The sequence below is a fragment of the Gossypium hirsutum genome, chromosome A12 (assembly GCF_007990345.1).
Source record: "Gossypium hirsutum isolate 1008001.06 chromosome A12, Gossypium_hirsutum_v2.1, whole genome shotgun sequence".
NCBI lineage: Eukaryota > Viridiplantae > Streptophyta > Magnoliopsida > Malvales > Malvaceae > Gossypium > Gossypium hirsutum.
This window is the reverse complement of record NC_053435.1, coordinates 96,032,715-96,044,965: the sequence shown is the minus strand read 5'-3', so window position 1 is coordinate 96,044,965 and position 12,251 is coordinate 96,032,715. Positions and strand designations below refer to the sequence as shown.

The window sequence follows — 12,251 nt, the reverse complement described above, 5'->3', positions numbered from 1 at the left end:
ATCATGTTTTCTTTCCGACGGATAAAGGAATATCTAGTCATTGAACTTAATAATTTTTTCTGGTTTAGTCCTTGAATTTTTTTTGTCCATATTAATCTTTGAAGTTGACAATTTTCTCAATTTTGATCTTTGTTGTGACGCAACACTTTAAGATTGTGCTACATTATGTCTTAGAGTGTCACATCATTACAGAGACCAAAATTGAGAAAAGTTGTTAAATTATAAAATTAACATTGATAAAAAATTTAAGGACCACGAGTTGAAAGTATAAAAATTATCCCACTTTCAAATGACATGTCCAAACAAAATCTTCCTTTGGCTCATAATTAATATTATATATGTTTATGTTTGAGTTTAATATAAGAAATAGCACCCCAATTATGTATCAAAATCTTAATTGATGGCATATAAAATAATAGCGCAAGTAAATTTCAGCTAGAAGCTATTTAATTGTTAATCGAAAGAAGATTAAGGGAATCTGAATAGTGTGGGATTCATTTAGATTATATAATATATGCTATTTTTTGAATGCTAACATGTATATATTATTACTCCACTTATTTTCAGCTGAGGACATGCATGATTGTTGATTGTGGAAACACCTTTCCCACATTTTCAAATCAGGCTTCATTACTTCGAGTACTACATTCAGGGCATAGCTTGAGGGGTTGGTCAGGGCTCCAATCTTTTTTCTTTTTCCTTTTTTTTTAAATAAAAAGTAGGAAAAAAATTACTCTGGTTTAAAATTTATAATTTCGTTTTTCTATTGTCTTAGTATAATGTAACAAAAATATAGTAACATATATAACTTTTTCTATTGTCTTGATGTATATAATTGCAAAGATAAATAAATTTCAAAAATTAAATGTTATTTCTCCTTTAAAATGTAATTTATAAATCATATTGTATTGGTTCGAAATTCATAAAAATGTTAAATGATCTACAATATGGCTATTTCAATGTATTTATCGTATCATCAAAGCAATTTTAATATGAGTTTTACAATAACAATATATTTGTATAATATCAGACAGTGGAAATTTGGTTATTATATTACATGAAAAACTATATAATTCTTCTTTATTTCTTGATATCTAATACTATGATTTTTATTTTGTTGGTATACACTAAAGTTAATATATAAGTACATTTCATCATTTCATATCCTAAAGGAGTTAACCGTTTCTTTCTTGCTTCGTCAGGTAGTCCTCTATGATTGTACTTTTGTTAGGAGTTTTGCCGAAAGGGAGCAAATGGGAGAAGCTCCCATGTCTTCATATTTTGATGATGCTTTGGTAATAAGTCTCCCAACTGAAAAAGAAATATATACAAATATTGCAAGGTAGCCAAGCCCATTCCAATGCTACCTTTACATGTGCATGTGAAAATGAAGACTGAAAGTGCCAACCAATTCATAAAGTTATTGGACTTGAGAAACAACACTCCTACACTAATAATTAATGGAGAAGTGCCCAGAATTCCCTTTGCACTATATAATACATATGGTCGTAGAGGGTCATTAGAGAAGGAAGGCAAGCCATGGATAAATTCACATATGTAACCGAAACCCAGAAGGGTCGTGAAATTGAAGAGCAGCTGAAGAGGTAGAGAGAGAGAGAGAGAGAGGAGGGGGGGGCCAGGAAGGTGGAGTGTGTTCCAAGACACAATGATTACATGGTCTTGGGGAAGCAGAAAGGGTGGCGTGGAAATAGCCAAGAGTGTTGAAGAACGTGGGGGCTTGACCGAGGTAGGAAAAGGACGAGGCAATGCAATATGCATCAATATGAAATAAAATGGAAAAAGAAGATAAGGGAAAAAAAGCCTTAATTCACAATTTAGTCCCTAAATATACCAACTTTATCATTTTGGTCCTTAAAAAAAATTTTGTCCCAAATGGGGACCTAACATTATCAGTTTTTCCATATTAGGACCTAAAGTTATTAGTGTTCCAAGTTCAGTCCTAACATTAAAAAACGGCTGAGTCATCCAGCCAATTTTTTTTTGGCACATGTCATATAATGATGTCACGATGACATCATCATCTATTTTTTTTTAAATCTTGAAAAAATATTAAAGAAATACTAAAATTTATAAAATGACAAAAAGTACTGAAAATTATTAGAAATTATAAATAAAAATAAAATTGTAAAAAAAGGGTGAAATAAAAACAAACTGCAAAAACTGAATTAATCATGTTGAAATTCAGGTAAGCTGCCCTAAATAAAGTATAATAAAAAAATAAAAGTTTGGTTAAACATTTCTTCACATTTCGTGCATAATAATAATAATAATAAGTTTCGTTAAACATTTCGTGCATATACTTTCAATCTTTGAAATTATATGGTTTCTTCACATTTCTTTTACTTGGTTAAACATTAAGAAAAATGATTATTTCATGAAATGGTTTAAATTAGATTTTCTAAAAGAAATTTAATGATGATGTCACAATGACATCATCATATGAAATGTGGCGAAAAACAATTGGCTGGATGACACAGCAGGTTTTTTAACGCCAAGAGGACTAAACTGGGAAGACTGATAACATTAGGTCTTGATTTGGGAAAAAAAAGTTTAAGGACTGAAGTAAAAGGAGGAGTATAGTCGAGGGAGTAAAGAGAGGAGAAAGCCAAAAAAGAAAAGAGAAAAGGGTTTAGCTAAGCCTTTTATCATGATGATACTATCAGCCTTTTTGGTCTTTGGTTTGTCGACAGTGTATGTGTTGTGTGTTCACTGTGTTTTGTTTTTGTTTTTGTGTTTCCCATCCCCCACTCGATCTCTCTCTCCAACTGCACTCACAGACACAGAATGTAATTATATACTTTGAACCAATCACAAAAGCAAACTAATATTATTATTTTATAAAGGGAGAGATAGAGAGAGATATACTTTCATGTATAAACTACTACTAATTTTAATTTTACTATAAAACATGTATATAATTAAATAAAGAAAAAGGATCCTGATTGCTACAAGAATGGATAGAGAATGCCTTAGGAAGAAAGCAAAGGAGACTAACAGTGCTTGCAGACTCTATAAATTTAGAGTGGTGGAGAAGAGGGAAGGGCACAGATCGATGATCAGTGACCAAAAAATTAATAAACAAAAAGAAGAAAACAAAGCTACCAAAAAAACACCGAGATAGCATATAGGGAAAAGCAAAGCTTATTTTGAAGCTAAGGATAAAAAAGGGGTCAGTGTATCACCCACAAAGGCACAAAGACCTGCCAGAAACTAACCTACCCCCTCCCCCAAGTGATAGAGATTGAGTTATCCTCTTCCTTCATACTCGAAATCTCCTCTCCCTTTTTGCTTTTCTTTCTTTTTACCACTTACCACCACCTCAACCTCAAACCACATCATTTACAACCATAATTCAGAGACCTCTGCAAACTCCATCTATGTATCAAAGGAAGGTTTGTTTTCTTTCTCTCTTTTCTTTTCTTTTTTCGTAACCCTTTTTCCAATTTATCCTTCCTATACGAAACTGTAAACCAACTTCCTTATTGTATCGCACCACATCGGATAAGGAAGTGATCATCAATACAAAAACTTCATATCTATATGTGTAAATATATGTATTGCAGTTGAATCGATGTTTTTATCTTTTTTTCTCCTTTCCATTTTGAGGCAGATTTAAGAAAGGGAAATATCGAGGGATGTGTGGAAAGAAAGACGAAGATCAGGGAGAGTGTCCTCAAACTATCCATAACATACAAGGTTACCAGGAACAGTTATATATGCAACAACAACATCAACAGATGCAGCAGCAACAGCACAATATTGATTTATTTGGAGGAACTAGGGGAGGGCTGATATTTCCTGAAGTATCTCCCATCCTACCATGGTCTCTCCCCCCGATTCACAATTTCAATCCAGCCCTATTCACTGGAAACCCAGTTCGAGACGATGACCCTTTTTTGGTCCCTCCTCCGCCAACCTCGTATGGGGGTTTATTCAACAGAAGAGCTCCTTCCCTACAGTTTGCATATGATGGCACCTCAGCTGATCATCTAAGGATCTTATCTGACACACTAGGACCGGTGGTTCAACCCGGCTCAGCTCCTTTCGGGCTCCAAGCTGAGCTGGGGAAGATGACCGCTCAAGAAATCATGGATGCTAAGGCTCTCGCGGCTTCTAAAAGTCACAGTGAAGCTGAAAGGAGAAGAAGAGAACGGATCAACAACCATCTGGCCAAGCTACGCAGCTTACTCCCAAGCACCACCAAAGTAAGTTGTTAGTCATTGCACATATACTCGTAATCAATTTTTTTTTAAATCTTCATAAATAAATAAATGGTTAAAAAGAAAAGAAAGCATTATAAATCATCACGCGTACAACATGTCCTGGGTTATTATATTATATTATATGGAACTATGGAAGTGTCACTCATTCACCTTTTTTGCACCCTTTTTGTTTTCTATTATATTGAGCTTTTTCCCTTCGAAGATATATCTGTAGATTTTTCTAAGATTCTACTTGGATGTTCTGATAATATGCTCTTCAAACCTACCCATTTAGACCTGAAAGGTCGTCACATTTCTTTCTTGGCCCGTGTTTTTTAAATCTTTTTCCAAAAAAAAAAATAAAGCTTGTCTTTGGGCTTATTCTTAACAGTCTTGTGGTAGTTCCAAGAAGGAAAAAGAATACGAAAAGGGAATGAGCGTTAATGTCGCTCGGTTGATATGATAAAGAGAAACCAAGGAGCAGTTTAAAAGCTTCCACGGAATTTTGTTGCCGGATCATCAGTCAAATTAAGTTGGGAATGAAAAGAAATAAGGAGAGACAAACTAGCACACTCTGTCAGTTTACACTATTACGCCACTGCCATTCCCTTGAGATTAAAATGAACCCCCCACCATTAACTACCAAAACTAACCTAATCACATGCACGTTAATTAATAACTACGTTGTTTATAGAGTTTGATGCCAAGTTAATTGTTGTTGTCTTGGTTATCATCCCTTTGTGACGTAGACGGACAAGGCTTCACTGCTTGCTGAAGTAATCCAACATGTTAAGGAGCTGAAACGACAGACCTCTTTGATAGCAGAAACCAGTCCTGTGCCCACCGAAATTGATGAGCTAACCGTGGATACGTCGGAAGAAGATGGTAAGTTTGTGATCAAAGCTTCACTTTGCTGTGAAGATAGGTCCGACCTTTTGCCTGACCTAATCAAAACATTGAAAGCTTTACGCTTGAAGACACTAAAAGCTGAGATTACAACGCTTGGTGGGCGTGTAAAGAATGTTCTGTTTATAACCGGAGAGGAAGACTCCAGTAGTAGCGCTGAGCAGCAGCAACAACAGCTGCAGTATTGTATTAGTTCAATACAAGAAGCATTGAAAGCGGTGATGGAGAAGACTTCCGTGGACGAGTCTTCTTCAGGGAATGTGAAGAGACAAAGAACCAACATCGGTATTCTTGAACATAGGTCTCTTTAGCTTACAAAAGACCTTGAATACGTACTTTTTTTTTTACCGGTATTCATGATGAGGGGTGTTCATTTTTCTCTTCGTTTCTTTTGTTTTTCTTTTCTGAGAGTGTGTTTTAATTTGAGTATTTCTGTCATTGGACAAAATATATATAATGATGGTGTGGTTGGTTTGTATACTTAAAAAAATGGGTTCAATTATAGAGAAGAGATGAAATGGAGAAAGAGGAGGTAGGGCTGAGGTTTGGTGATGGTGATGGCAACGGATGAGCTGGTTGTTTTGGGGTTTTGGTATTGGGATGACCGTGTGATGGATGATGGTGATAGCAGCACAAGGGAGGAATATGGTTTGGATTTAGTGAAAGGAAGGAATAGGCAAAAAACAGTGGAGGATCTTTTTCGTGGGAAGAGAAACCTTATATCAAAACCCAACATAGAAAACGTGAAGGTGATGGGTGTGATGAGTGGAACCAGGCAGCTTAGGTTGGAGTTGGGACAAAAAAAAACAAGACTCTTAGGCTCTGGTTGGTCTGGGCTTTTTGTTTTGTTTGTATTGTAGCTGAAAGAAAGAATTTACTATATGTCACTACTCTTCCCCTCTCCTCAGATTTTGGTGGAGAATTTATGATCATAATATCATAAGTCTAGTATATTAAGAATGGTAACCAACGTACTTCTTTTTTATTTCTTCTTGTGCTTCTTCTACCATCATCACCAACCTTGTTATCTCATATGTTTTTCCCTTTCCTCTTTTTTAATTTATTAATAAATAAATAAATAACGAGCGAAGAAATGGAGAAAGGAGAGAGATATTAGAAAGAAAACCCTAACGAGCCTGCCTGGTATGTTCTAATTTATGCACCACACAAAGAGATTGTTTTAATATAATTTAATTGTTGATATTTTATACGACAGTCTTTTTCCTTCCTTCCCTGGTTTTTGAATGAATATTATATTAAAGACTGGTCTGATCCATTATTATCTATGTAGTTTCATGGTTAAAATATATAGAAAGTTTCTATCAGGACTTATTTTTCTTAATTAATGTAAAATAAATAAAAAGTGTTAATGTCTTAAATACGAATGACATTGATTTTTGATAATTAGATGATGCGTATACACTTATTCTCTATACTATTATAGAAAGGGTTAATCCTATTCACTATACAACTTATTATCTATACTATTACAAACTTCCCTACTAGTATCATTTTTAATTATTCTATTACATCTTAATAACAAATCATATCATATCATCTTTGATTTTATTTGCTTATACTTTACTGATTATGTATAAGATAATAATTTATAATCTAAATCTTATTAATATTTAGTCCATTATCAATAAAATTTTTAGATTTCACAAGCATGATCATAAATTCACAAATGTTATATAAAGATTTAATATATTATTTTAAAAGAATACAAGATTGTTTGTAAAATTAAAAAAAAAACACTAAATACTAACTCTTATTATAATGATATTTTTATATTTTCATGTTTTTATATAAAATATTCGAATAAAACATCTAAAATCATTACTTAAAATAAAACCAAAATATCTAGGTTGAAAGTCAAAATTTATGAAGATTTGTACCAACTGTAATGTAATTGATAATTGAATCTTTTATAAGTATATACATTTATATACAAGAAATTCTAAATGTGTTTTTTTTTATAAATATTTTTAATATAATGTAATACCAAATAATATCTTTTTAAAATTTTGGTGGTAGAGTTTTTTTCAACTACAGTTCGTTAACTGATATGTATATCTGGTCTTGTCTAAAGTGTAGTCGTTTGACATCGTAGTCGGAATATTAAAAAATAACACATATTTTTAATTTGTATTTAAAAATAAACAAAAGATAAATAAGTGGAAATGTAAAAGTTTTATTAATAACTATTAAATTATTATTTACTACGCTTGTCAGTGGAATTTTAAACTGTTAAAATAATATTACTCATCTCATTTAATGATTAAAAAGTTTAAGAATTAAAAAATATATATACACGTGAATTGAGTTTTAGTTCAGTTGGTATCGATATTATTACTAGTGCAAGAGGACATGAGTTTGAGTGCACTAAAGTAAATTATCCTCTACTTAAGGGTTGAAGAGAAATTATAAATAATTTTAATTATTGTATAAAAAAATAGATATAATAAAAAATTAGTAAATGGATTTCCATTTTTCTTTACAAAAGAAGTAGGAGTAGTAATAACAATAAAATAACAAAATAATAATGATTTTTATCAAATTAATGGTAGATTTGAATAGACAACGTATTTATTTATAATTAATATAAAAATAACAATAACAATAAAATTACATATTATAACATAAGATAAGAAATAAACTAAATACATGTCTAAATTCACCCTAAATTTAGTTGGCTGTAACTTGAAAGTCATATATTACACGTATGTATGTGTATATGACAGCACGGTGGTCAGTTTTTTTTGCTGTCCAATAGTACATTATCTGCAGGAAATGGTTTTTTTTTCTTTTTTATAATGAAACTTTATTTAATTTACAATTTTAATTTAATATAATTATGTATATGTAATTTTGATTGTGTTTTAAATCTATATATAAAAATTTAATTTTAATTTAGTTGTATATATTTAAAGAAATATAAATATTAATTTTATATTGGATCAATATAATTATTTAGATATGAAATATGTAGATGTAAAATGATGATATATCGATATTAATATTAGTGGGTTATGAAAATTAAATCAAATAAACATTTCATGTATAATATTGCACAAAATTAAAATTCATATATAAACATTACACATTATATTAAAGTTGATGTATAGTTTAAATTTATCCCTTTGATAATTTGAAATATATCTTTAAATTTGTTTAATTGGGTTAATGGCTTTGGCTTTCTACAAATTTTCATAATAGAATTGATTTATATTTATTTTGATAAAGTTGTTTAGATTTTTTATTTGTTAATTCATTCCTTTATGAATGTAAATTATGTAATAATTTATTTTAATTATATATATATGCAATAAAATGAAAAGTATAAATATTAGTACAAGTAGAAATATTTAAAACTCTGAATCATTGATTGTTGAATTCAAGCTTGTGAGCTGGTGTAAAGAAGTGCATAAAAAATTACTCAAGTTGCAATTATGCTAGCTGGCCAAATTCTCTACCCGCCCGGAGCATGCAGTGAGTTAAATCTAAATAAACTCAGATGACTTGATTCATATTTAGCCTAAACCATGATGAGTTGAGACACATACGAACAATTATCCGATCTGGCTAGCTTTTCAAAAAGAAAATCTATTATACCATCCAAGCTCCAACATAAAATTGTTTGATGAAGGTAGAGAGGTATAATAATAAAGATAATATAGAGGGTTATAGAGTCAGTGATAGAAGCATAAGATATAGAGCATATAGGGTTGTGGGTGTACGAGTAGAGTAGAACAGCCCTATTTGAAGGTTGAAGCAAATGCATGCAGGTGCCAGTTTTGTGGGGGGAGGGGGGGGGAATCAAACAGCTTTTTCTCATGCTAGGTTGATAAAAGAAGACTGTTGTGGTCAACTAAAATTAAGACAAAGTTTTTAAGTATAATGAGACGGAGCTGAAATATTGCTGCGTAAATTGAAGACAGCCGCTGGTGAACATGTACTATAAACAACTGTTGCACCATGTTATTATATATATTCGGAGCAGGAACTTTGCATTTGTCCCCTGCCTTTCCCTTCTTTCACCTTATATCTTGATTCCTGGGTCTAACTAAAACAGCAGGGCAGCTAGGATGAATGCAACTTCTAACTTACTAATATTATTTCCCAATATACTCATTCTCAATGACTTAACCCTCACAGGCCCAGCTAATGTACGTATGGAGTTGTTGAAATTTCCATTTGTTTAGATATCAGTGGGAAAGATACATCGCTACCAAGGGCTGGGAATGGATAGAACCAACGAAATAGAAAGTGGGTTTGTGAATTGTTAGTGGGTATACACACACATATCTTTAAATACAAATAAACCTTTATTTTATGTGCAAAATTATAGGAGTACAGTTGGTGTGTACCAAATATAATTAGTATTTTAGAAAAATTGAAATGAACTAAAGTCGAGAAAAGAAAAATAAAAGTATAGTATATACATGTCACTAAGGGCATAACCAGGCAGGACAAATAAATCAATGATCAGTCAACATAAGATACAGAAAACAAAAGCCACGCAGGCCATGATTTCAATTCGGAGTAAGCATTCCGTCCATTCGGTATAAACTAAATTAATCTGAGCTGCTTATAATTTTGTCTTCTTTTTTTCAATTTAGTATGTTACTTTTAATTTTATTTTTATTTCAAGTTCATTATAAAATATTAAAAATTAAATCAAACAATCTTAATCAACTCAAAAAATATTTATTTCCGTACACGACCAAGATACAATTTCTATGTCTTCTATATCAATTTGATTTTTTTATATATTAAATAATAAAAATTAAAATGAATATCATAAAAAAAATTAAATTATCAATATGTGTTTTAAATATTAATGGGTATTGGATTTTAAATTTTAATGGGTTCGGGCTTTTAAGAGTATTAAGTTTTAATAAGTATTTTAGTTTAAGGTTTAAATTTGGATTTGGATATGTAAATAGATTATGAATTTTTGGCCTTATGAATCATGGCATTTGGTTGGTTTAAAATGTCAAAACTAAAAATCAACTAAATAAATCAATTAAATTGAATATAAAAATCAATTAAATAAAAAAACAGAATAAATTGTGAAAACTTGACTTTTTTTATTTGGTTCACTTTAGTTTTTCGATTTAGAATTTTTTATTTTTATTTTTATTTTTTTGTACACATCTCTAATTTCAATCCTTCATAATTGGTAGAATTCAATATATATATATATATTAATGACCATAAAAATTTATAGATCATGCTTAAAAGCCAAAACTTGAATGGGAAGAGAGCGCTCCAAATAAACAAAAGAAAAATCTTCCCTTCTATTAAAAGCATTAGATAAGCGTAACGTGGCCTGAGTTCGGAACCCATGTCCATCACCTTCACGATGAACTCTTAAAATCTCCTCTTTTCTTCAAAGTTGCTTGACCACTTGGGAGCAAAGCAAGACAACCATACAAAAGGACAAGAGCAACAAAAAGGATAATATCAGCATACTCCTTTAGAAAAAGACACTTGAAGAAAACAAACGTCCAAAAGACACTAATATAACTAGTAATTTTTTAAGATAAGAATGAAGTAGTTAGTATACATTATTGGTGGTGGGAATACCTTTTATTTGTATTAGACTTGTAATAATTTTATTTAAATATTAATTATAATTATTATATTTTTCTTCTCTTAGATCACGATAAAAGTCCTAAAACTAGAACTAGGGAAGAAAAATATAATAATTATAATTAATATTTAAATTTTAAAAAAAATTATTAATATTTCTTTATAAATTTAAAAAAAATTCACTTAGTGAAAAGGTGTCATGATTTTGTTTACTGACAGTGTGTGAGACTCATGCACTACCAATACATCAAATATTATTTCATTCTAAAATGTATCTTTTCAATGTATCATTTCTAATTATTTATTTATTTTTGAGAATAATGTTTAATACACCCTTTATGCATGAGACTCCTGCACCATCAGTGAACAATTACAGGATGTTGTGCCATCATCTCTTAATGGTGTTATAAAAAAAATAGACTATTTGACATAATCGAAGTTCAAGGATTAATCTGGACAAAAAAAATATTCAAGGACAATGTTAAAAAAAGTTACCAAACTCAGGGACTAAATGTTATTTTATCCAAACAAAAAGTAGTGAATTTACAAATGAAGGATAATTAATTTTAATTATGTATAAAAATTTTCAACATTTATTTATATTTATAAGCTCACTATTTCTTTTCTCATTGCAAAATATTTTGATATGATTCATTGATTGTATATGGAATTCATATACTAACATAGCGGTGCATCCAATATCGGATAATGTTGCCATAATGTAAGAGACGTTGCACTATTCCATAAGAAGAAAGGGAAATCTAGTGCTATAGGGTGGAAAATTGATCTTGCAAAGGCATATGATAAATTGAGTTGGAGCTTTTTAGAGTAAACCTTGGTGGAAATTGGGCTTAACCGCAATTTTCTTTCTTTGATTATGAGTTGTATGCGTTCCAGTATCTTTAGAGTGGTGTGGAATGGAGAAATGTCTGATTCTTTTAAGCTATCAAGAGGGATCCATTAGGGTAATAATTCTCTCCATAACTTTTTATTTTTGGTATGGGGAGACTCTCGCATTTAATTTAGAGCTATATTACGACTAAGCTATGGCAATCAATTAGTTGAAAAGGTTTGCTAGTATCACATTTATTCTTTGCAGATGATCTTTTTTTTTCATGTCTACAATGAATGATCTGATTGTGTCCGTTAAGAAATTCTTATCGAGGTCCAACCTATGGTATTCTTGTCTCTTCAAATATCAATAATCTACAAGCTAGAAAGATTAGTCACTTCTTCGGCATTTCACTTATAAGAAACTTGGAGAAATATCTAGGTGTTTCCCTCATGGCCTCATCCATGGTCGTGTGAGGAAGAAAATATACTAGTATTTAGTGGAGAAAATGCAAGATCATCTTGCTAATCAGAAAGAGAATCATCTTTCATTGGCAAGCCGAAATATTCTGGTTAAAGTTTCGACTACCCCAATACCTCTTTATACTATGAAAACTTCACTACTTTCGCGTATGTGATAAGTGTTAAAAATCACATGTTTTAACTTTATTCTTAACACATTTTTAGGTGATT

At 30.9% G+C, this 12,251-nt stretch overlaps 1 protein-coding gene across 1 annotated transcript; it reads left to right on the top strand.

Moving 5' to 3' along the window:
• The first annotated feature begins 2,708 nt into the window (after positions 1–2,708).
• LOC107934799 (transcription factor bHLH30) lies at positions 2,709–6,095 on the top strand. Its single transcript, XM_016867310.2, has 3 exons — positions 2,709–3,413; positions 3,632–4,226; positions 4,973–6,095. The coding sequence occupies exons 2-3, from the start codon at positions 3,657–3,659 to the stop codon at positions 5,438–5,440; spliced, it is 1,038 nt and encodes a 345-aa protein (XP_016722799.1). The 5' UTR covers positions 2,709–3,413; positions 3,632–3,656; the 3' UTR covers positions 5,441–6,095.
• Positions 6,096–12,251: the final 6,156 nt, after the last annotated feature.

Excerpts from the sequence above, each read along its gene's own strand:
- LOC107934799 (XM_016867310.2), top strand. The coding sequence starts at position 3,657 with ATGTGTGGAAAGAAAGACGAAGATCAGGGAGAGTGTCCTCAAACTATC. Across the intron at positions 4,227-4,972 it reads TACTCCCAAGCACCACCAAA|ACGGACAAGGCTTCACTGCT; the intron begins GTAAGTTGTTAG and ends TTTGTGACGTAG.